The sequence below is a fragment of the Heteronotia binoei genome, chromosome 21 (genome assembly GCF_032191835.1).
Source record: "Heteronotia binoei isolate CCM8104 ecotype False Entrance Well chromosome 21, APGP_CSIRO_Hbin_v1, whole genome shotgun sequence".
NCBI classification, from domain to species: Eukaryota; Metazoa; Chordata; class Lepidosauria; order Squamata; family Gekkonidae; genus Heteronotia; species Heteronotia binoei.
Genome location: NC_083243.1, coordinates 158,287,509 through 158,313,653, shown reverse-complemented (window position 1 = coordinate 158,313,653; position 26,145 = coordinate 158,287,509). Strand labels below are relative to the sequence as shown.

The 26,145-nt window shown below is 41.0% G+C and overlaps 1 protein-coding gene across 1 annotated transcript in view; it reads left to right on the top strand.

Moving 5' to 3' along the window:
• Positions 1-26,145, top strand: part of MUC5AC (mucin 5AC, oligomeric mucus/gel-forming) — a 71,154-nt gene that overhangs the window by 7,058 nt on the left and 37,951 nt on the right. Inside the window, exons 3-24 of the mRNA XM_060262396.1 lie at positions 2,834-2,908; positions 4,147-4,408; positions 5,618-5,732; positions 7,162-7,252; positions 8,344-8,453; positions 9,262-9,478; positions 9,646-9,771; positions 13,368-13,485; positions 14,651-14,789; positions 16,384-16,494; positions 16,730-16,799; positions 17,995-18,132; positions 18,223-18,387; positions 20,903-20,997; positions 21,963-22,089; positions 22,663-22,915; positions 23,548-23,600; positions 23,882-23,988; positions 24,482-24,633; positions 24,777-24,915; positions 25,016-25,129; positions 25,765-25,944. Of these exons, the coding sequence (XP_060118379.1) occupies positions 2,834-2,908; positions 4,147-4,408; positions 5,618-5,732; positions 7,162-7,252; positions 8,344-8,453; positions 9,262-9,478; positions 9,646-9,771; positions 13,368-13,485; positions 14,651-14,789; positions 16,384-16,494; positions 16,730-16,799; positions 17,995-18,132; positions 18,223-18,387; positions 20,903-20,997; positions 21,963-22,089; positions 22,663-22,915; positions 23,548-23,600; positions 23,882-23,988; positions 24,482-24,633; positions 24,777-24,915; positions 25,016-25,129; positions 25,765-25,944 (2,957 nt within the window). The remainder of the gene's footprint in view (positions 1-2,833; positions 2,909-4,146; positions 4,409-5,617; positions 5,733-7,161; positions 7,253-8,343; positions 8,454-9,261; positions 9,479-9,645; positions 9,772-13,367; positions 13,486-14,650; positions 14,790-16,383; positions 16,495-16,729; positions 16,800-17,994; positions 18,133-18,222; positions 18,388-20,902; positions 20,998-21,962; positions 22,090-22,662; positions 22,916-23,547; positions 23,601-23,881; positions 23,989-24,481; positions 24,634-24,776; positions 24,916-25,015; positions 25,130-25,764; positions 25,945-26,145) is intronic.

Here is a 26,145-nt window from a genome sequence, read left to right as displayed (position 1 = left end):
TTATTTGTGTGTGCTTTCAGTTATTCCATATTACTTAATCATATTTTGTCGACAACTGAAACCCTAACATAATGTTCTGCTTCTCACATTCCCAGTAATTTACATGAGGTCAGTAATTTACATCTTCCCCCTGAGTAAATTGATTGCCAAAGATGCTGTTTTAAGCTGGGAGAGGCCAATATCAGATTCAAAAGGGTAAAATGCCTCATTACATAAAGAAAGCTAACACCACTTTAGTAATTTCGATGATTTCACAATGTGCAGCTTTATTGAATGCCCATTCTTATGTAACATGTTTAACATATAATTTCTATGGAAATCCACGGCTGCCAACTTACTGGGGGCCACTTTGAATGGGATCAGGGCCAGCTCGCCCACTAGTCAAACTAGGCATTTGCCTAGGGCGCTGGGAGGGGAAGCCAAATTGGGCTCCCCCCCAGTACCCCAAATGCCTAATTTGCTGTGCCCCCCTCCAGTGCGCAGAGAGAAATGACCCCAGCCTTCCCTTACCCGCTCCGATGCAGGTATCTCCATAAAGTGTTCTCTTAAGAGAGCACAAGATGTGATGAGGCTTTGCTCGCCCCTTCCTTCTTTACAGAGATGCCCGTATTGAAGCAGGTAAGAGGAGGCTGGCATTGCTCCTCTCAGTGCACCGGGGGTGGTGGAAGGTGGCCTGCCTGTCGCCCCCTCAGTGTGCTTAGAGGAGTGCGCCAGCCTCCCCTTACCCAGGCTGCTTTGACCTGGGCATTTCCATAAAATGTTCTCTTTAGAGAGAGCACGGCATGATGAGGCTTCGCTCAGGAATGAAGCCTCGTCGCGTCGCACTCTCTCTTAAGAGAACGCTTTATGGAAATGCCCAGGTCAAAGCAGCCTGGGTAAGGGGAGGTTGGCATGCTCTTCTGAGCGCACGGGGGGGGGGGGCAGAGACTGGAGAGGGTGCCGCATTGTGGCACACAAATAACACAAGAAGGGAGGGAGAGGAAGCGGCCATGCCGTAGGTGGGTGGGCAGGCAGAGAGGAGGGCTGGTGGGGCTCGGTGCCACAGAGGGGGTACAGTGAAGCAACTTTGCTTGGGACACAGGGCACCCTAGGGCCAGCCCTGGGTGGGATCACACTGGGAATTTGGCATGGCAGTATCCCGGCTTTGAAAAATCTGGTTCTCTTTGATGTGAGCCATGACAATTACACAGCCCCTGCCCTGTTGCTGCTGGGAGAGGCATGGGCCACACACACACAAGAGGAACATTCAGACTGCTCCTGTGCATGCAGGGCACTTGCATCATGCGCCCCAGCTGTTCAGACAGCTGGGGCATATGCCCTACCTGTGTTTTTGAGATGTGCTACCAGGAAGTTCTTGGTATCTATTTAATCTGGTCCCAGCCCATCCTAAGACAAGGTAAGTACAGGCAGGACTCAGGGGGAAGATGTGTGCGTGTGATTGCACACATTAAATCTGGAAAGAAGGCATGGCTAGGTTGGGCTAAATTTCCCATGTGATCGCAGCCTTTGTTTCCTAGGGCTCAAGGGCTTCCAACATGGTGGGAGATCATGTGACAGTCATGGTGGGCTCCAGCAGGCTCACAGTGTTTGCCTTTCCTGGGTTTCACTGGTGAGGAGGGCCTGCCTTCTCTGTGGCTAGCCATTCACTGGCCATATTTTGGATCCTTCCAATGGGACTGGCTCGGGGCAGGCTTAGCAAAGTGTACCTGCTGCCTGGCCCCACTCCTGGGCTTATTTAAATGCCCAAGCCTCCTGGGTTCTGCCTGGTTCACCACATGGACATTCCCACCCTCTCTCCCCTTTTCAGAATGTTTGTATTTGTTCTGTGGTTAGTATGGATTTCCTTGTCACAGCTTATGGCAGTTTTGGCTACTCGGCTGTATCCGTTTTGGGGGAGCCATGCCACTTGCCTTCCCAAGTGGGAACTCCCTTAAGGAGTCTTGGGGGTCAAGGTACTTAATGGTATGCCCAGCTCAGGGGCATTCACTTTACTCCACTCTCAGGTGGCATGGGTTCCACACATGGACTTGTGCCTCTGTGGGTCCACCTTCTTGTAACTCCTGATTTCCCCAGCATGCTGGTGGGGATGTGGTTCATTGGCTAACAAGCAGGCCACCTGATGTCTGGGTCTGACACTATGCTGTGCCAAATGCTGCGAATGCTGTTAATAAAGCTATGGTCTGTTTTTTCTCCAGTTATCAAGTGTGTTGTTGTTTATTGCTGTATTTTACTCATTTCTTGTTTAGTGGAATTGTGAAAGAAGTAATAGAACATCAACACTTAACACTGTTTCACAACACTAAGTTAGAAGAGTTTTAGCTGAGATCTTTTAGCTGCAATTATACTTGCTTGGGAATAAGTCCCACAAATTCCAGTGGAACTCACTTTCAAGTAACTTGCATTTGAAGGACTATCTCCCACCATATGTTCCTGTGTGCCAAGTATGGTTATCAGGCAACCATCTGTTGACTATTCCACCATGTGGGGTGGCCCATTTGGCACTGACCAGAGCCCACAACTTTTCCTTTGTGGTTCTGGCTCTACAGAGGTGAGAGGGGCACCCTCCCTGGATATCTTTAGGGAGTATTGTCTGTTTGCCAGGGCTTTAGAAGAAGTTTAAATTTACAGCATCTTTTTGGGGGGGAGGGGAGAAGGGGTAAATTTGGGGTTGTTGTTTTATTTTTAGTTTTAACTGAAAATGTTTCTAACTATTGCCATTTGCCACTTTGAACCATGATGAAAGGTGGGATATAAATGTTTTAGATAAATACATAAATAAATATTTTATATAAGCATTTGTACTAGTAGCTATAATGGTATCTCTTTCCTTCAGTTTTGACCACACAAACTCCCAGAAACCCAGATGTGACCATCATCCCACCAGTGAGGACAACTCTAGCTGTCAAGGGTAAGTTGTCCAGATCTCAAGATATTTATGCTTTCAACTGTAGCACTTATTCAAGAATAATTCTTCAAAGCACTTATCCAAGAATAATTTTAACATCAACTGGATCAGCAACAATAGTTTCTTAAGAAGGACTAAAGGCTGTAAGCTAAAACATCAGATTGAATCCTTTTATCAGTGATTAGAACAAGTTCATGGAAGCTGATTTTTTCCACTTCCCATTCTCCCAGCAGCCACCTGAGGATCTCAAAGAGTTTATGCTAATATGTGTATGGGGTTTATATGGAATCAGGGTGACTGTCCTGCCAATTAAAAATGCTCATATGGTAGGCAAACAAGAGGACCTTTTTGCTAGCACCCCCACAACTATGGAACAATTTCTGCTGGGAGGTGCACCAAGCCCCCTTCAGGAAGCCATTGAAGGCAGTCTTATTTATTACTGCATTGACTGATTTAGCTTTTACTGGTGGTCATAACTGGAGTTTTTAAATCATGACATTTTATGGGTTTTTATAATTGTTATTTTACTCATATGGTATTTAATAATGATTTTTAAGTCATCTTGAATTCTGCAAAGAAAAATAATATGCCCCATGGCTCAGGAGACTACCAAAAGAAGGAGGTGATAAGGCAGAATCCTTGGTCTTCCATGAGTGCAGCAAGTTCAGCTTTGAAGTTTATTTTTCTCATGCAAAGAAGGAGAGGGAGGGATTTTGCCGAGGGCCCCATTTCTAGAGTCCCTGTGCCATTTAATTTGTTTTTAGGAAAGAGCAGATGTTCATCAGGTAATGTAGGTAGGATTGCCTGCTCTAGCTTGGGAAAGATCTGGAGATTTTGGAGGTGGACCCAAGGTTTGGGAGAGGGAAGGACTTCAGTGGGGTATAATGCCATGCAGCCCATGTTCCAAAGTGGCCATTTTCTTCAGAGGAAGTGATCTTTATTGCCTGGAAATCAGTTGTAATCCCAGGAGAACTCCAGTCACCACCTGGAGTTTGGCAACCCTAAATGCAGGGGATTGCTGGTTAAGTGAAATGCACTAAAGCTCCTTTGCCCTGAAGTCCTTCTTTGAACAGAGGCAGGGCCTATCAGAGGAGGAGGCCAAGAGGATCCTTTGGATCAGGCCCAAAGCTCAAAGGAGCCATTTGATAATTTGATTCTTGAGTGGGCAGATGGATATACAATGCATATATGAATAGATACAGGACTTTTAGTAGAATCTAACAGTCCCTTCTGATCCACAGCTGGAAATCCTGCTCACAATGGGAAAGTGTGTAGCACTTGGGGCAACTTCCACTTCAAGACCTTTGATGGGGACATCTATCATTTCCCTGGAGTTTGCAACTATGTCTTTGCTTCCCACTGCAAATCTACTTATGAAGACTTCAACATCCAAATAAGGCGCACCATGGTTCAGAATGCTACCATAATTAGCCGTATTCTCATAAAAGTTGATGGAGTGGTCATTGAACTGATGCAGAACTCTGTTATTGTCAATGGAAAGCAGTAAGTCGAATAACTTTATCAGCAACCTCCTTCCTCTTACTTTACTGCTACATGTTCAAATTGCAAGTCAGGGGCAGGTGGCAATAGGTAAAAATTGCCCCAAACCAATACCCATTAGAACTGTATATTTGTTGGAAATGAATCACGCTCCAAAAATCTTCCTGCTTTGTAGCCATAAAGGGAGAGGACCCCGAAATGCAGCAAAGGACTTCTGAAAAACTCCAAACCAAAGAAAGGCAATCTGAAGCTCTTTGTGCTGCTTCAAGTTGCTGGCTGTTTCCTTTGGCTATTTGCCCTTTTTGTGCGTCTGGAATTAACTAACTGGACTATTTTCTTCCATATGAGGAAGCTGGTTTCAAACAGGGTGGGCAGGCAAGGGACAACATGATTGACAGCTCAGTGAGCACACAGCAATTGTGTGAAATTAGTCACGAGTATTCTAATTGCTTTCACTTCTCATCTATGTAACTCTTAGGAGGGATTTATGAAAGTGAGGATATGTATATAGGTTTTTGGTGTGTTCAACAAATCAATGGTCTTTGCCATTCCACTGTTCATAATTATTATGTCTGTTCCTGGACTGACTCATTTAAATCCCAGTACACAAAAATATTATTACATTCATATCCAATAGTGATTTCCTTGGGAACCTTTGCACCTGTCTTTCTGAAATTTTGCAAGTAACTTACCTAAGGTTTGCTCTGTATTTCCTGGAATTTGGAGGACAATCACATGGAAAATAAAATAATTATAAATTAACCATGCGAATACTATGTTTATGGATAGATGCCTGCATCCAACTTTCTGAATGCTTTCAGGAAACTTACCATTCCCTCCAAGTTTCAAGCAATTTTGCTACAAAACCTATGGCAGGACTGGCAAGAGCCATTTAAAATTATTAAATTTAATTGCCCTAGAATTAAGAAAAACCAATCTTCTATTTGGATGAAATTTAGCAAATATTGTTCCCTTATGGAGGGCTTCAATTCCTCAACATTTCATTTGTGTCAAGGGCCTCAAAATCAAGTTTGTTTTATGTAAGTAAAATTAATATAAGTTCCTGTTGTCTGCTTGAACCTGTATTTGCTTATAAATGGTTTATAAATACAATGAAACATTCTGTCCTTTGAAAGCTGAATTGGCTATTTGTGAATGAGGGATTTTCCATTTGTTATCTCAGACTTAAATTGCAATTTGTTTTACTTCTAGAGTTCTGCTGCCTTTCACCTACTCAGGGATCCTGATTGAAAAAAGCAATGGTTATATGAAAATCAATGCCAAATTAGGTTTGCTGTTAATGTGGAACCAAGAAGATAACCTTCTGGTAAGAAAAAAAATTGCAAATCTTGTAAGGAACTCAGAATATAACAAAGAAAAGTGATTTGTTTTATTTTACTTGTTTACTTGTTTTGTGAAAACTATGATATACAATAGAGTTGCCAAATCCAACTCAAGAAATTTCTGGTGACTTTGAGGGGGGGATCCAGGACACTTTGGAGGTGGAGCAAGGAGCACGGGTGTGACAAATATGACTGAACTCCAAAGGGAGTTCTGGCGATCACATTTAAAGGGACCAAGCTCCTTTTAAATGCCTTCCTTCCATTTGGAAATAATGAAGGATAGAGGTATCTTCTTTTGGGGCTCATAGAATTGGACTGCCTGGTCCAATCTTTTTGAAACTTGTGGGGTGTTTTGAGGAGAGTCTCTGGATGCTATGCTGAAAATTTGGTGCCTCTACCTCAAAAAGCAGCCTCTTCAGAGCCCCAGATATCCACAGATCAATCCTCCATTATACCCTATGGCAGGGGGTGGTCAAACTTGCTTAACATAAGAACAACATAGAATAAACACCAGATGTTTGAGAGCCACAAGACATGAATGAGGCTGGACTCACTCTGGCCCACCAGCTCCTGCAATATTAACCACACAACCCATTCACTTATAGAGAGGGAGGTGGAAAGAAAGCAACTTTAAATGCATTCTCTAAGCCCCATCCTCCCACCAACCAGTTTGGTTTGGAGAAGAGACAAATGCCTTCTCCAAACTGGCTGACAGGGCAGCAGAGGCTTTGAGAGTCATATAATATGTGTGAAAGAGCCACATGTAGCTCCCGAGCCACAGTTTAGCCACCCCTGCCCTATGGGAACTTTCTGAACTTGAAGCAGGGGAAGGGCCTTCAAACTGGAGGATCCCCTGCCCCCAGCTGCGGATTGGCAACTCTAGTATACAATCACACAACATAATTACCTGGTAGTACAAACCAATCAATGTTTGGATATTAAATTTCTTCTGTTGGTTCTTTGGTCATTTGGATCATGAGCTTAACTTGATTACTATGTTTGGTCATTGAGTTCATTCACACACACTAGATAACGTGCTTTGCAACTGGATTTTTATTGTGTCAGAATAGCAAAATCCACTTGCAAACAGTTGCCATGTGAAAGCATCCATTGAGTCATCCTTTGAGAATTTAAAGTTTAGAAAGAAATAATATCACAATACCAACATTTAGAAATCAGCTCAATTTACTAACTATGGAATTGGTTGTAAACATTTGTTTCCAGTCTATATAAGAGATGCAGTATCCAAATCCAAAGCTTGCAGTAACCTGGATTTTGATTTATAATAATACACTGAACATTCACTATAATTACATCTTACTATTTCAATCCTATTTCAATACTATTCACTATTCAATACTATTTCAATCCTATTCACTATAATTACATCTTACTATTTCAATCCTATTTTAGTTAGAACTGAATGAGAAATATGCTAACCAGACTTGTGGCCTTTGTGGAGACTTCAATGGCATCCCAATATACAATGAATTCTTTGCAAATGGTATGTAACCTATTTACAGATTCGTCTGCTTTTAAAAGTGGGATACTAATCAGTTCCAGTATAGAATGGTACTGTTTATTTTTGCAAACACTATTATACAAGACTTTTGATTGACAGCCATACAGTTGCTGTATAGTATTTGAAAAGGATGAGAGCTAGTCTTCTGAAATGATACCTTATAAATGCTGCTAACGTCTTGTTTTGCTTCTCTGTCTTCCACTTTTTAAAACAATCATATAGCAAGTCTGGGCACTTTCAAAATTTGCATTTTCTCTTGAGATGATGCATAGAAACCTGATACCTTTGAGCAAGGGCTATAGCAGGCAAGGGGGGCAGAACGAGGAGAACCAGAGATGGAGGGCCTCCATGGGACTGCATAGCCTTGCAGGCCAATTTAATCTAGACCCTCTCTCCCTGACCACCATTATTCTGTGGCCCTCTTGTGTTATGGCAGGAAGGACCATGGTGAAGAACACTTCCAGATGCACTTCATGGGTGTTTAATGTGGATGTGTCTGGGCCTCAGCATTCCATCTTTGGTCAACTCTTCTTGTCCACTTAAAGGAAACCTTCTAGTAGCTGACTCAACAGGGAATTCATTCTGGCTCTCAATGGGTCACTGACTGACTGAGCCAGGAAGGCATTTTTATTGGGCTTGTTAATGCTAGTTGCTAGGCACAGGCTCAGGTGTTCGGCCATCCTTCCCATTATTCCGATAGGGCATTTCCAGTAAATCTGAAACAGCTATATCAGTTACATTTGTCAATATATGGAATGTGTCGCTGTATAGACTTGAAGCAATAACTCAGTCTTTGTAAGTAAAGAGGCAGGAACATTAGCACCATGGTGGATGGGCAGAGGCACTGTGGTCTTTAAGAGGTCTTAGTAGCACAGGGCACCCAAACTATTCTTAAGACTAGAAAATAAAAGCAATCCCTCCTCCTCTCCCCAAGAATGACAAAAGAAAGTAGCAGCTGATGTGAATCAACTTCAGTCTTTCACTTCTCATTTTTGTTCTTCCATCTGACTGTGTTCCATGCACCAATATTTGGGTGACTCTTCTGAAAATATACTATGCAATATTTATTGCAGACATCAAGCTGAATCCTGTGCAGTTTGGAAACTTGCAAAAGATGGATGGACCCACAGAACAATGCCAAGATCCTGGCCCTTCAGCGCCACACAATTGCAGTCAAGAATTTGTAAGGATTTCTGGTTTTGTGTCTTCTTTTAATGTAAAGCCTACTCCTTTCCTTCACTCTTTATTCTCAGATCACACTTTATTTCCAGGTTGTAAAAGAAAATAAAGAGAATGAAATAAGGGCAAAATAAATTTTAAAAATCAGCTAAGTAGTTAACCAGTACTCCAATTCCAATTCAAAAAACCCTTATTGGCATAACAATATAGCAGTACAAATCAGCCTATATGCCAACAAGAAGAAACAATCAAAGTACAATGATTTGTAACGTTATATGTAGTTATAATAATAGGACAAAGTGATAAAAGTTTGGAACAGTAATCTCAAATATTACAGCAATTAAAACAGTTATAGTAAAAAGCTTAACTATCTGAAGAGGAATCATAGATACACCTTATTTCTTCCACTCACTCTTCCTTCTTTTCTTTCCTCTTTTTCTTGGCCTCTGAGTACATTTGCCAGGAACTCTGCCACCTGCTCAGTAACTTGGGGGTTTGGACTGCTAGCAAGAATTCATTGCCTCTATTGGTCACAAGTGTTAGGGAGCTGAAAAAGAGGACTAATCAAATGTAAACATAGCTGAGTAAACAGTGGGCAATTTAAGAGGATATCCTGAACAGAGTTGGATTTTTTACAGAGACATCTGCAGAATTTTTCCTCATAGGGGATACCCTGCCTATGACCATGGCCGAAGGAAATATATTGAGTCTGGCCAGCATAAATGCTCTGCATTGAGAAGATATTGCTATACTTGTTTAACCAGAACTCTATAAAGTCCATTGTTTTAACACTGATCTTTTTTTCATTCTAGAACACTATCTGCCAGACTGTATTGACTAGTGAAGCCTTCATGGGCTGCAATGCCCTGGTTGATGTGCAAAGTTATATTGATGCTTGTGTACAAGATCTGTGCAGCTGCGATTCATCTATGACGGACTTCTGCACTTGTAACAACTTTGCTGAATACTCCCGGCAATGTGCCCATGCTGGTGGGCAGCCCCTTGAATGGAGAACTCAAGATCTGTGCGGTAAGCATCCAAGATGGAGTTTCAGCTCTTTATTGTGAGGAAAACTGTAGAGAGTCAAAACATAAACCAACCACTGTTAGAATTCTATTCGCCATCTCTACCTCAATAAATAAAAAAAATATTTTCTGGGAACTATCTTACATTCCTTCCTTTATTTCTGCTTTCAGCCAAGCCATGTCCTTTCAACATGCAACACCGGGAATGTGGATCGCCCTGCTCTGATACTTGTACCAATCCAGAAAGGTCGCAGCTCTGTGAGGATCACTGTACAGATGGCTGCTTCTGTCCCCCAGGTTAATCAATAGCCATATTCTTTGTTGTATTTGTATCTATTATATTGATTGCAGCATTTCTGTGGCATTAAGACAATAGCAAGCAGCTTGCAGACCCAGGGGCTATCAAGGGGTGTGTGTGAGAGGTATTGTAGGAAGAAATACCATTACATCAGTGTTTGGATTTTAAAAACCCACAACTTTATAGGATGCAGTGCAAAAGCATTGGCATCGCATGGGGATGGAGCCAGAATCATGTGACCTGTCTGCTGCCCGATGGACTAATTCACCCTGGCTGGCCTGCCAAGGGTGAATTCCAAGGTCCCACATGGGCAACAGCCACTGCATGGTTCCATCACCACCTGGAGGTAAAAGCCAGACAACCGCCCCTATCTGAGCATGCCGTTTAGTGCTCCACCTCCAAGAACACTTAACCAGTACTCCAATTCCAATTCAAAAAAACTTTATTGGCATAACAATATAGCAGTACAAATCAGCCTATACGCCAACAAGAAGGAGGCAGGCACACAGGCATCACTTCCTCTTAATGCCAGCTGCCAAAAAGCTGTGAATATTACAAGACAGCAATAAACATTAAATAAACCCATAACAGCCAAATGCAAGAAAAAGGGAAGGGGAGTGGGAGAGGGGGGAAAAAAACATGCTAGCAAGAGCAATCAAAGCCCACCACACTGCCTTAAGTAAGGGAAGGGGATGGTGGCGTATGTCCCACAATGCCAAACCCTGGCTATCCCTCCCCTCCTGCATGGGCAGCAAGTCCAGGAGTGGTTGGACAGGCAAAAGTCTGCTCTAGGGCTGCCACTTCTCCAAGAACCATCAGGCTGGCAATGGCCAGCCAGAACTTCCTCCCTCATCCCATCCCCTGAGCCCCAGGCCACAAAGTTGGCAAGCATATGAGTTTGCACTGCAGCTTCCTCTATTATAGTCTTAAATAGATCCAGGTGGGCTGCTGTGTGTCCTGAAGCAGCTGAACAAAATTTGTGTCCGGTGGCACTTTTAAGACCAATAGTCTGTATCTGAAGAAGTGTGCTTGGACACCAAATCTTATACTGTGAATAAAATTTTGTTGGTCTTAAAGGTGCCTCTGGACTCAAACTTTAGTCATAAACAGAGAGAGTGGGTTGTGACTGACTGTTATTCCTCTGCTCAGCTCCTCATCGATTGTGTTAATTGTAAGGTCTTTGTTCTGTCTTAACATGGAAATAATGGCACCAGAGAAGTCACAGAAAGGGACAACTAAAGGAGCCAGACTAATTATCCTTTTTTTAGAGAGAGTTTTCAGGAGATTGAAGAGGAACTTGGCAGAAGTTTATAAAATTATTCATGTCTTCAACATATAAGAATGCAAGATCATCAAATGAAATAATAGGCGGCAGTTTGAAGACTAACAAAGGAAGTCCTTCACATTGTTCACTGGACTATGACAGCTTTAGTATATTAGCTTTTGAAAGGATTTGATGAATTCATAAAGGATGCATGTGTTGGTGAATGAAGCCTGACATAGCCCCCATATTTAGAGACTGTATATTTCTGTCTACTAGATGTCCATGTTCAGTCATAAGTAAATTTCTGAGTTCAGGTAAATTTGCACAGGGTTCCTGTCTGAAGTAGACACCAGAGAAGGGATATCAGCATTTTACCTTACTTATAAGAACATGCCAGAGCAGACTAAATAAGCATCCTGTTTCTAGCATCCTCTTGCATTCTTATGGGAAGGTGAAGGGTGGGCAGGGCAAGGCAGAAAAAACATGCACTCAGAAAGCAGGAAAAGGAAAGGAAAGGTCCCCTGTGCAAGCACCAGTCATTTCTGACTCTGGGGTGATGTTGCTTTCGCAACGTTTTCACAGCAGACTTTTTACAGGGTGGTTTGCCATTGCCTTTCATCTACACTTTTCCCCCCAGCAAACTGGGTACTCATTTTACTGACCTCAGAAGGATGGAAGCCTGAGTCAACCTTGAGCCGGCTACCTGAAAACCCAGCTTCCACCAGGGATCGAACTCAGATTGTGAGCAGAGCTTAGGACTGCAGTACTACAGCTTTAACACTCTGTGCCACGGGGCTCTTAACACTCAGAAAGCAAGTGGGGGAGAAACAGGCCACAGCTTTATTGATTACAGCTAGAGCAATGGCATGGCATAAGGCATCAATCCACACATTGGGTGACCCAGCTGCTGGGGGTAGACCTGGAATGGCAAAATCAGTGGTCCCACATGGGTGCAAGCCTCTGCATGGTTCCCATGCCAGCTGTGACTGGAGCTAAGTGACAGTCCCTGAGCTGGGCATGCTGCTACCTGGTTCCACCCTTGAGACCCCTTAAAGGGGTAGGTGGGCATGCAGGCACTACTCCCCCCCAATAGATCTGGCCAATGCCTAAATCTGCCTAAAGCTATAACAAGCAAGAATATTAACAATACAATCATGCTACAAAACCAAGAACTGAGGGGGGTGGGGGGAGGATATACTAGGGGAACCTAGCTGTCATATGGCCTTGAAGAAGCTGACCTGGGGAAATCCCCTTAAGCCAAGAGCTTTCCCCCAGCCCATCTACACCAGCAGATGAGGCAGCAAGTTGGCTGCCTAGATGATGCTGTCAAGCACCCTTAGATGGCCAGTGGCTGCACCCATGCAGACTGATGTCTTGCAGGCATGAAAAGCCTACCTCCTGGTTCCACTTTTTGCCCTGTGGTCCTGTAGCCACAAAACAGTCCCAGGTAAGTTCAGGGCCATGGCTTTCCAAGACTGACCATCCATATTCTTCTGGGAAGCAAAAAAATGGAAGTGCTTTTTATCATGGATAATCTTTCTAAAAGTTAGGAAAGACAAAGTTCATCACCACATCTGGTATTTGGAAAAACAGATTTCCTGCATTACTTATGCACTGTGTTCAAAAGTGCTTTTGTATGTTCTGAATCTACTGCTAATCAGAATTTCCTGTGGCATCTAAAAGGCAGAATGCTTAGTTGAATGGATCGATGGACTGACAAAACATGATAGTTCTTACATTCTAAAAACAGAGGAAAACTAAGCAACGGCAAAAGGAGGATCTGTGGCTCAGTTACAGAATGCATGCCATAGATTAGAAAGGCAATGAATGAATGAAAGAATGACTGAATGAATGTGTTACTCACCAAAGATTCTAGCTTCTTGCCATTTCCAGGTAAGGGATCTCAAGTAGCAAGTGCTAGAAAGACCATTCTGTGCCTAAGGCCCTGCACAACTTGCCAGAGTTGAGCTAGATTACTTTTTATGGCAGCTTCATATGTTCCTATTAATTAATTAATAATAAAAAAAGCTCTGCTCCAGATTTTTTAGTATCTTTTTCATAGCTATGCCTTCCAATATTATTTGAAAAAGGAAACAGTATGTTGTAGACAAAATATATTAATATAACAGCCAGTGATACTATACTTCTGAAGTCATTTGAATGACATCATGCATTCCACACAGTATCTGAAAATAAAGGTATCCATACAACTAGCTTAAGATGTAAGCTGAAGAAGCGTGCAGCATGCACATGAAAGCTTATACCCAGAATGAAACTTTATTGGTCTTAAAGGTGCCACTGAACTAAAACTTTGTTCTGTCGTTCTTTTAGGCACTGTATATGATGACATTAACAACTTGGGCTGCATCCCTATTAAGGACTGTCACTGCACCTACAATGGTGATGCTTATGCTCCTGGAGCTTCTTTTGCATCCCAGTGTACTTCATGGTAAGCAGACCACCAGTCTATACTAGATTGTTGAAAAAGGAATGTTTTACTTTGTGTGCCTTACTTAATGGGATGAATTTCTAAGAATGTGGTGGATGTAACTGCTAAAGCTGAAGATGCCAGGTCTATGAAAACACTGCTCTAGAGCTTAACTGCTTTAGCCTGATTGTGATGGATTGCTTCCATTTTGAGAAATTTAAATGAAGTAGTTCCACGTATGAAGAGCTATGCAAAAGGAAAGTTCCTCTTATCATGTGCCTCATTTGGTGTAGAGCCAGTTTGGTGTAGTGGTTAAGTGTGCGAACTCTTATCTGGGAGAATCAGGTTTAATTCCCCACTCCTCCACTTGCAGCTGCTGGAATGGCCTTGGGTCAGCCATAGCTCTCATAGGAGTTGTCCTTGAAAGGGTAGCTGCTGTAAGAGCACTCTCAGCCCAGCCTACCTCACAGGATCTCTGTTGTGGGGTAGGGGGAAGGTAAAGGAGATTGTGACCACTCTGAGATTAGAGTATAGGGCGGGATATAAATCCAATATATTATTATTATTATTTTCTAAATACATTAATTCAAGCTGATGGGCCCTCTGTGAAATTTAGATTAATTGATATAATGACCATAAATTCCAAAACACACGGACTGGAAGCTATTAGTCAGACCAAACGTTTCCTCATTATATGGCAATGATGGGGCCAAACCCTTCCCCATGTGAACTGAGTATGCACCCTAGAACATGCCACAGAATTCTCTTCCAAATGGTGGACTTCTGTGGCAAACCCACAGAGGATTCCTGACAGCTGTTTATGTGGAAAGTGTTTCCTGAAGGTAGTAAGTTTGAAAACCACTGCGGCAAACTATTGTGCATAGACAGTCACTATCAAATACTAAAAACCAGCACAAGTCAACAATCGGATGCTACAAATATAGAAAGCAAATGCTGAAATCAAACTTGGATATCCAATATGCAGAAAACATTCCAACATTCAGAAAATATCCAGTGATTTATAAGACATCAAAACTCATGAAGGAAAAAAGTTGGAGAGCAAGTTGATTTTAGCTCTAAAATAAAGACTCTATTTTAAAAAGACTAAAACAAAGACTGTGCACTCATAAATGGACTGTCATTTGAATACACAAGATCAACTCTTCTTTTTGTGTTTTTTCCTCAGCACATGTACCGGAGGCCAGTGGGCCTGTGTCAGCCTTTCATGCCCTGGAATATGCTCTATTGAAGGAGGGTCCCACATTTCAACATTTGATGAGAAACAATATTCCTTCTTTGGTGACTGTAGCTATGTCTTTACTAAGGTAATCCAAATGGGACTCTCTAATCCATTAAGGTTTTGAACTGGAGTGCCCTCCATACAATATACTTAGGGGCGTCAAAATTGTTAATTAGAGTTGAAAAGCAGAATGTGATTTAATTAAGGTCATTGACATTAAAATTATTTTTTTAGTAAATTACATCATGAAATGCAATAAAATCCATTCGTGTTTAAAATATATTATTTCAGTAGCCTTTTAGATCAGTTCCATAAGAAAGTATACAACTGACAATCTTCAGGGATTTCCGCTATTTAATAGTTGTGTAAGACACAGCCATTCATGTATCGCCACCCATTTTTATCTCCATAAAAATATTTGTATTATGTTGAGAGGTAGACTTAGTAGTTACATGTAAGTCCAAAGGGACTTAAGCTATCTTCTATTAGTATGTATGTATTTATATAAGGCCTTTTGGTAAAGAATTAGAACCAATGCAAACTTCATCTTTGGATATGCATGTGCTATAATGACCACACCATCACTTTAAGCAATTGTAGGTGAAATGTTAAGTGAAGAGAGAGGGTTGCAAAAATGACTTATTCTAAGATTACCATACAACTAATTTCCAGACTACAGAGATCAGCTCCCAAACAAGGAATGGCAACTTCCAGTGGTAGACTCTATGAAGTTATATCCTCTCTGAGCTCCCTCCCTAAAGTCAGCCACTCCAGGCACTGTCCCAAGATCTCCAGGAATTTCCCAAGCTGGAGTTGGCAACCCTAAGGAGTATATGAGATCTCTAAATTTTTGCATGAACTCAGAAACTGCAGCTGACCAAAAATTCAACAGCTGCAACTGTTCTTGTAACTTGGACAGAACACCATCCATCACCTCACCTGTTTTTTGTGAATTGTGCTGACTACCAACAGGCACAATTTGGGCATAATTCAGAATGCCATTTTTAGCCTTTAAAATCCTCACTGACAAGCTTACTTTTTAGAACATATCTTCCCTAGTGATCCCTACAATTCACTGAGATAACCAAAGCAGGCCCTGCTCTGGGCACCATCTTCCCACTGACTAGCATTGCAGACAAAGAGCAGGGTCCTTGCAGTGATGGGTCCAACTCTGCGGAACTTTCTTTTAAGATAAACTCAACATTGCTTGTCCTTCAGAGATAACCTAAAACACATTTGCACAAACAAGCTTTTCATCTCCCATAAGAATGGAATGTGACCTGGCCTTGATTTGTTAAGCTGCAATGTTTTATTCTTATAACTGTCCCTCAAATTGATTTGGACCTAAAGGTTCAGTTCTGCAAATGGTACAGCAATTACCTGACACAAGGAGCTTTCTGCTGGAGCACAGAGCCTTCCACAGGTGAAATGTGCCTCTTCCACCTGATCAAGGCTCTTGGCATCACCAGTGCTGTCAGCGGCAAGAAATCTTTGGATCCAGCCCTTTGTCGTCCCACTTTACCTTTTCTTAACTGTTGGGATCTATTCTGATTTCAGGAAGAAAGGTGGGATAGAATTGTTTTCAATAAGTTTTTTTAAGAGCTCAAAGTCAATGTGATATAAATTGGTATAAAGTCCAGGCAATGCAAGCTGCTAATACTCTGTGACTTCATTTTCAGTTATGTGACAGCAATGCCTTCACTGTTTTGGTTGAAATCAGAAAGTGTGGCCTCACAGACACTGAGACATGCTTGAAAGGTGTAGCCATCAGCATCGATGGAGGTCAGACAGTAAGTACAAGACCCAAAAAGGCCAAATGTATGTTTTAAATGTAGGTTATACATGGATAAGACAACTGCTGTTTCTTCCTGCAAACCATTTTATACAAATGTAGTCACTGTTCTTTCCTGATCTTCTGATTTCAGTTTATTTTCTAAACATCTATACTCAAAACTGCTGGAAAAAAAATGTCTGACTGGTTACAAGCAGACTATACACACTCCCTCTCTCTCTCTCCATGGCTAGGTAATTGTGATCAAGCCTTCTGGGGTTGTGTACGTGAATATGATCCTCACCCAGCTGCCTGTCTCAGCTTGTAAGTTCTGCTGTTGGAGATAACTTGTGTCACTCTTCATTCGTTGACTTCTATTGTAGTATTCAAAGGCTAAATTTGGTTTATGGAGGTATTTGATTGATACTTACCATGGCTCATGTACTTTGCCAAAGACCATTTTGCTCAATACTTATTAGAAGACATTTATTACAGATGATTACCCTATCCAGAGGTCTTTGTGCACCAAGATGCATACATAAGAAGGCGTCCCTGTTATAGTAGTCCAAGTTTATAGTCCTTTGTGCACTGAAATGTACTGGGAAATCTTGGTGTACACAGGACTTTTTTTGTAGAAAAAGCCTAGCAGGAACTCATTTGAATATTAGGCCACACCCCCTGATGCCAAGCCAGTCGGAATTGCATTCCTGTATGTTCTTGCTCAAAAAAAGCCCTGGGTGTACAGATATTTAAATGTACATTGAAATTCTTATACAAGTAGGCAACTGCTGGATCAGAAATAGTTCGTTGTAATTCCATCTTTTATGGTATTACAAAGATAGTGTCAGCTCTGAGTTTAAAGGCTTCCATGGAATCACCTTCTCCTTGTCAATAAAAATGAGGGAACTTTATGCTATGACAGGAATTCTTTGACTTAGAACCAAATTCCCAGTACTCATAATATTATACTTACATAGGCAATACAGTCAGTTATGCATTATTACAGGATGTATTTGTACTAATTTCCAGCAAAATGTACTGATGGTAATAATTGGGTTGGATCTAAAATCCTCTTCTACTACTGGTGAATTTTGCTGATTCTACCTTCCACAGCAGACCCCTACTTTGTACCACATATTGTTGGGCTGAAGTAGCAAAAGGAAAATGGTAAATGAGCACGGTGTTCCATGAGAAGGGCTCCACTTATGATCCTCTGGATACCCTTTGTAAAAGTGTTGCAGACTAACATTGTATGGGATTTGAACTATAACTTCAATGCATTCCTCTTATGTCAAAAGGTCATTTTGGTGGAAGTTCACCGTAGAAAATGGTTAATATATATCTGGTATATATATAGCTGCTATCCTCTATAGGAGTGCTAAGTAGAAGTTAAATACACTGAATACATCTTCTGTCATCCCTATGTCTCAACTATCACATCAAAACCAGTAATTAGTTCATACTTGATAAGATGTTTGATTCCATTTGAAGCATGGTTAATTATGTTCTACTTCCCCAGCCAATGTCACCATCTTCAGGCCATCATCATTCTTCATCATGTTACACACAAATTTTGGCATCCAGTTAGAAGTCCAACTTGTACCTATCATGCAAATCTTTGCACGTTTAGACCCAACTCACAAAGAAAAGACATGTGGTGAGTTAATTTATTACAATACATAAGGAAATGGTCTAATTGTTTTTATAAATTCATGGAAGATTAAAAACCCACCTGATTTTCTCTCAGGTCTCTGTGGAAACTTCAACGATATCCAGACTGATGACTTCAAAGCTATCAGTGGGGTGGTAGAAGGAACCTCAGCAGCTTTTGCCAATACCTGGAAAACACAGGCTGATTGCCCAAATGTCAAAAACATATTTGAGAACCCATGTATCCTCAGCATAGAAAATGGTACGTGCATCGCAGAACATTCACTGCAGCTTTTCTTCAAGAATCAGAATAATTGTCATGTCCTTGAAAATAAATACTTTTTAAAACTTACCATTGGTTTGAAAAAAGAGTAGAAACCCATAACTTTGAAATAGTAACTCTTGTATTATATAAATTGTCACAAATGGGTAAGGACATAAAGATGATCTCGAACTCATTTGTTATGAGTGCCGGATCTGACATAAATGAGGCTTTGTTGGGCCAGGCCATGTCAGGTTGGGCCGGACCATGTCAGGCCAGGCCATGTGTGCACCTATTTAAGATTAGGTAGAAGAGATATAAACTTTAAAAGGACACAGAAAAACAAAGATTTTTTTTTAAACTTAAAACATTAGCACTCAATGGTCTTAAAGGTGCTTTCTTTATACTTCTTCCCTGGGATCCAGGGAATGGGGCAAAGACAGCTGTGGCTCTTTCCTTCCTTCCCCAGGGGACTGGGGGGGAAGCCTTAGCCACTAGAAGGAAGAGAGACTTCACTCAGTAGCTTTGCTGTGCAATTGAGAAAGCCTGGAAAAACAAGTTCTGCCTCCCCCCTCCCTTCCTCCCCAAGAGAGGACCCTCAGGCAATTGAGAAAACAGGATGTGCTCTGTAGCTCTGCTATGTGATTGAGCAAGCCTTGCAAAGCAAGCTGATAGGGAAAAGGAGGCAGATAACAGTCAGTTGCTCAGGGGGCGGGGCTGATAAAAGCCCTCCAGGGGCCTGACTCGGCCCCCAGGCCGCATGTTTGTCACCCCTGATCTAGATTATCTATCTGCAAGATGGCAAGATTTTGTATACCTAAGACAATCTTCAGAGATCATTTTACACCATATAAATAGACAATGCATTCCATAGCAGCATGATGGCAAGACATACTAGAAAAGGTAATCTGAGATAACTTGTGCAAACTATGGTATAAGTGTTTTCTTCTATAGCCATGCTTTTAAAGTAATTATGTGAAAAGTATAACACCAGAATGTTATGGGGGAGATGGCTGGGTTCTGCATTGGGAACAGCTTTGTGAAACTGGATTTTTCAACAGGATTGAATTAGACTTTAGAAAAGTATTTTGTTGTTCAATCACTGTTAAACATTCAGTCTGGCAGGTTTGGAGCTGGTGATTTGAAACCACTTTTATCCCACAGAATTACATACTGTTGTTATTGTTATTTTCATTTATAGTCTGCCTTTATCACTGGTAGATTACAAAATATGATAACATTTGAATCTAACAGCAGATTCTTAGTAAAACAAAATAATGCTGTGGGGCTGGAATTCAGGGCTGTCAGCCTGGGATTGAGCAACACAAGCAATTGTACCAGTTTAAGGCAACAAGACAATCAATAAATAATAATAATAATAATAATAATAATAATAATAATAATAATAATAATAATAATAATCTTTATTTTTATATCCCGCCCTCCCCCGCCAAGGCGGGCTCAGGGCGGCTAGGAAAACTTTATCCTTAGCAGAAGTCACCTCCTGAGCTGATTCATTACACCACAGTTCTATTTCCTGTACAAGAATGCCCTACTGAGCAATTCTGTTTTGCATATTTGGCAAAATGATAGGCCTGTGGGGTCTTTCCTAATAGTCTCAGGCAGACCATTCCATAATGTGGGACCCACCACAGAGAATCCAGATGAGCGGGTGGTTGCTGATCTTACCTGTTTGCAGGGTGGCACCTTCAAAAGGCTTTCCTCAATTGAGCAATGCTGTTGTGGTGGAACATAGTAGGGGAGGTTGTCCTGCAGTTACATGGGTCCAGTACCATTAATGGCTTTATAGGTTGCAGCCTCTAAGCATCTCAACAGGGTGGCATGTTTCACCATATCAAAGGCTGCTTATATGTCTCATAAAAGCAACAAAGAGGCATGGTCTTTGTCTACATTTATGCAGATGTCACCTGCTAGGGCCACCAGCTGCCTCAGTCCCAGGCTCTTGGGTAGATTATATATCCAGGAGGGCCTGGAGTTATTCTGCAACCACTTTTTCTATAATTTTGCCCAGGAAGGTCAAATTATAGACTTAGCGAAAATTGGCAACATAAGTTTTCTCCAGCAAAGTTTTTTTTAATTATTAATGTGAGATTTAAAAGCTTTTTAAGTGCCCAGGATAGGCAAGGGGCTAATGCATAAGTGGTAGACTTCACAAATCCCAAGATCCTGCTGGCATCCATTGTGTTGCAGTGACAAGCTCAAAGTGATCCCTTACTAGTGTCTCAGCTGTATTATAGCCAATGTCCAAATGACACCATATTTTAGAGGTTTTCTCAGCAGAAAACTTTGCAAAAGTGTCCCAGCTAATTGTCAGTTCCTGGACATTTAAAGACTCGGACTTTGGCATCAACAATTGGCTAGCTGTATTAAGCAGCTGAACTGGATTTGAACTAGATGACACAAAACTAGCAAAACAGTAGAATTTCTTTGCCACTACTATCACTGCCTCATAGTTCTTCTAATGAGCTCCTGTTTTTATGTTTTGTACTCACAGAAAAATATGCTCAGCACTGGTGTGGACTGCTGACAGACAGCAATGGACCTTTTCAGAAGTGTCACGCCATTGTAAATCCAGCTGCTTACCACACGGTACCTGACACCTACTTTTTCTTTGAAGAGCTAATAAAAATTTAAAAATAACTTGCCAATCTGGATAAGGTGCTCAGTTTACCTTCTGTCAAGCTTCGAAGTGTCATTATTAATCCCCATATCATATAATCCAACATATACATTTCTTGCTCCACTACTAAATGCAAACATCTCGTTTCACCCTGTGTGCTAGATAAGAATGTTTGCCAGCTTTTGACAAAGAACAGAATATTTGGATGCTATCAGGAAATGTTTTACATTTCCCTGCAAATATCCTATGTGGTTTTAATAGCTAATTTCTGTGTAACCCAGCCTCCACTACAATATTTTAACATCATCAGTACAGTGCAGTTACAAATATGCCTGGTTTTAGATTAGTTATAGATATAGGCACACACACTCTGCTGTAAAGGAGTAAACTCCAAGTAGTATAATTGATTTATAACAAAAGTTAGGAACTAAGTGGACTTTATAGGGGCTGCATTATTACAGGATTCAGCCATACAGCGTCCTGGAAATAAATGCACATTGAGAGGTCATCACAATCAGCCTTTATCTCTTGCAAACCATGGTCTATTAAATGGAGGGAGAGGACTGGGGAAACGCTGACTCTGACAATGACACCTCATGGTTTTCTTTTACAAAGCATTACAAGGAAAAATATGGGTGAGATGTGTATTAGTGGCATCTACGTTTCCCAAAATATGTACTGGTTTCTATACGCGTATAGAATGAAAGCTAATTCTCCCCTTTCCCCAGCACATACAGAGAAGCATAAAACAAAGATCAAAATGGAATCTGGCCATTTCATAAAATAAAAATTCAGTGAATTGTGCACAGGAAGGCTTAAAATGAAATGTCATTGAGGGACCTGTTTTAGATCTTCATTTATTTATTTACAGTCCACCTTTCCCACTGAGTCTCAAGGGTAGTTTAATATGCACTGGTGTTCTCTGTGCTCTTAGAACTGCATGTTTGACACCTGCAACTGTGAGAGAAGCGAGGACTGCATGTGTGCTGCCCTCTCCTCCTATGTCAGGGCTTGTGCTGCCAAAGGAGTTCTTCTGAGTGGATGGAGGACCAACATTTGCAGTAAGTATTAGAACTACGCACAGAAGTTTCTAACTCAGAAAAAAGAATGTTAAAGGAAACTGCAGATGTGTTTCTAAGTTATCCTGTACAAAAGGTTAGTGGGACTCGCTAGTATTTCAGTGGATCAACTTTGTCCTCTACTGTAACATGAATAAATGAGCATATGCTTATTTCTCCCTTCAGTCACAACAAAATGACTTAGTCAACTCTGGATTAGCAATGAGGGTAAGCAGGCACAATTTAGAGAAGATACTAAGATATGTACATTGCAAAATGAATAGTTTTCAAAGATAAGGCTTAGGTACATCTGGAATAACGTAACTTGATTAAAAATAAAATAAAATAAAATACGTGGAATGGCCACAGCAGATAATGCACCTTTAGCATAATCGTAACATCTCTTTTCTGCATTACATGCAATTCAAACTACCATTGCCATTAACAGAGAGTATGTATCTATAACAACCCAACAAATATTTTTGGATATAAGATATATTGACCACATCCAGTACTTTGTATCTACATAATTCCTTAGGTAAACCCTATAAATGATTTTATTTTTCTTCTCTCAAGCCAAATACCAAGTATGTCCCAAAACCCTGGCATACCGCTATAACATTGATTCATGCCAATCCACCTGCCGATCTCTGAGTGAGCCTGATGTCACCTGCAATATTAAGTTTACCCCAGTGGATGGATGCACCTGTGAAGAAGGGACATACATGGATGAGAGTGGCAAATGTATACCTGCTACTAGCTGTCCTTGTTACTATAAAGGGTCTCCCCTACCATCTGGAGATGTAATTCATGAAAATGGCGTCATTTGGTAAGTGATTATTTGAATGAAACATTGGTATGAGGTGACAAGAATCATGATCATCCATTAAAATAATCTACTGAAATTAATCAATGTCAAAGGAATAAGATGGCTACCACCATTTTGCTATGCATTTGGGCTTCTTACACCCTTCTTAAATCTTCGTTCGCGAAGCCGAGAGAGAGGGCTTCTTTGAAACTTCTATCTTGCTTTTGCCAGAATTCATTGTATTTCTGCAGTACAGCCAATCTGGTTTCAGATTCCTCAAACCCACAAACCCATTATAGACAAGAGTCTGTGGGCCATAAACAAAGTAACTAAAATTATTTTAAATGAAAAGTCTTTGCTTTTGATCACAAAGTCACACTTCAGTATTGTGGCAGGAGAATCTTGCTTCTTGGCAAACCCCTCACCACGTAACTTGTTTGTTTGCTGCCAAGTCAAAGCTAACTTACAGTGAACCCATTATGTTAGAGGTGGTTTGCCAATGTTTGCCTCTGAGTTGTGACCCTGGACTTCCTTGGTGGTATCTCATCCAAATACTAACCAAGGATGACCCTGCTTAGCTTTTGAGATCTGACAAAATCAGGCTAGCCTAGGTCTTGCTTTAACAAAAAGGTTTTCCTCTCTCTCTGTTACAGCTCTTGCACACAAGGGAAGCTTCAGTGCATTGGAGAGGTGAAGCCACAACCAGGTAAAGCACCATTTTATTATCTATTTGGATTGCTGCTTTTAAGTGATCTTTATTGCACTAAAATAGTGAAGGCAGCTGTACCAATCAAGTATGGGAGATCTGCAGATACTTCCACATGCACAGTTGCGACAAATACAGGGGCACAAGTTGTTGGAATCCTCAGAATCTAAGGTCTGGCATAACAGCCAGTGTTTTCCTATGTGAAATGTTGATAATGTCGTCTGTTCTTGTACTAACTAGAATCTGACTAAAACTGAGATTTCATCTATAATTTCTATCAGTGTGTGATGCTCCCATGATCCATTTCGACTGCCGCAATGCCACACCAGGTGTCGCTGGAGCTGCGTGTCAGAAGAGCTGTCAGACTCTTGACATGGAATGTGTAAGGGTAAATATTTGTAACTCTGTCTTGCTTAAATAACTTGTTTGTATGTCAAGCTACTGCTCAGTAACTGCAGTTTATCCCTTGATCATCTGAATGTACAGAAGTGCTAATACCAGTCTCCAAACAGCACAGCCTTCTGTCACCTCAGGCAGATAATGCAAAATTGGAGCCCAGCTGCTAGGTGATAATGTGACAGGGTTGACCTATAGAACAAATGTTTATATGGACAGCAGATATATTCTCAGTCATAACATGGACAGTCTTCTAGAATGTGCCAAATGACATTCTAGATATTTATTGGATTGTTCTCAAGAAGACTTCAACATAGCAAAACTCCCCTGAAAAAGTAAATTTGAAGCAATTTCACCTGCATTGGGCATGAAGAATGAAGTGGTCATTGGTGACTCACTGAGAAAGACTGATACTAATAGTATGTGTCAATTTATACTTTTTCTATCCAGCATTTTAATAACTCTCCCATCCTCTCTTATTATAGTATAGCACACAATGTGTTTCTGGCTGCATGTGCCCCAATGATCTGGTTTCAGATGGCAAAGGTGGATGTGTAGCTGCTGAAGAATGTCCTTGTATTCACAATGAAGCCACATATAAAGCAGGGGATACCATCAAGGTGAAATGTAACACTTGGTACGTACTAGTAGTTGAGCATCATTTTGATCATTATTTCATGACATTTTAAAAACAGAATGGAAAGTATCAAAATGAATCAGAAGTATTGAACACATGTAGCAGGAAACATAGTAGTTACATATTTATTTCTGCTTCTGTAGTACATGTAAGAACAGAATGTGGGAATGCACCAACGAACCATGCCTGGCAACATGCTCAGTTTATGGTGATGGCCATTACATCTCCTTTGATGGCAAACGCTACAGCTTCAGTGGAGATTGTGAATACACATTGGTCCAGGTATTCAGTTTTTTTCCTCAAGAACCACTGTCATAGTACTCTAAATCTTCAGTTTAGTTTATCTATGTTTGTGAACACTGAATAATGTTCTTCTTTGCAGGATCATTGTGGCAAAAACAGTACAAAGGCAGGAACTTTCAGAGTCATCACTGAAAACATCCCCTGTGGGACTACTGGGACTACCTGCTCAAAGGCCATTAAAGTGTTTATGGGAGTAAGTAGCTTCACTTATGACAATACCATAGGAGCTGTGCACCTGAACAATCTTGGGAAGTGTGACATCAGTCTACAGCAGAAGAAAATCTTGAAGCAAAGCATAAAATAGCTAGATTAAAAAGGGTCATCAGTACTGACTTGCGGGATAAAGACAGACCCAATTATAGGCTACATAGATAAGAGAGGTTTCATTGCATTTCAATGAGTAGCACCCAAAAACTGCAACATTAGTTTCATGAGCCCAAGAGGACTTTAGCTATATTTTTCTTAAGTCCCAGCCTCTCCTCCCAACTATGCTGCATGACAATTGGTTTTTGAACTAATGGGATATTTTGGCATGGAGAGCCATTGGTCAGAAATTTTATATTTTGACAAAATTCAACTTTGCAGCATAAGCCAAAGCAGTATTTCGGATCCTAGCCACAAACATCAAAGAAACAGGTACCTGTACAACTTCATAAATAGTACTACAAGAGCTACCAATTAGACTGTACTGTAAATATACAACATGTCATTTCAAAAGTTTCATTCAGCCTGACAGGGTTTACCATATTGGAAAAAAACACAATTGTTTAAGACTCCTGATATAGATAATGCCAATGAAACACCTGTGTTGACTGTTTTATTTTGCAGAATTATGAGCTAATACTCACAGATGGCAAATTTGATGTGATACAAAGATCTCCAGGTGGTGAAGTGCCATACAAAGTTCGATACATGGGCATCTACATGGTAGTTGACACAACAGCTGGTCTAGTCCTGATGTGGGACAAAAAAACCAGCATCTTTATCAAACTTAGTTCAGAATTTAAGGTGAGTTGTGAGTGCTAAGATGTTGGCACATATTTTTCAGAATCAGCTATGAAAAAGAATGTCAAAACTGTTTTGGAAATATATTCATGCTTAAATGTTGTCAGTCTGCACCCTTATATGTTTCATGGTACACTTTTGCCCTCCAAATCAACAAATAGATGAATTATACCCAGACAACACAAAGATGTGATGGTCAATTTG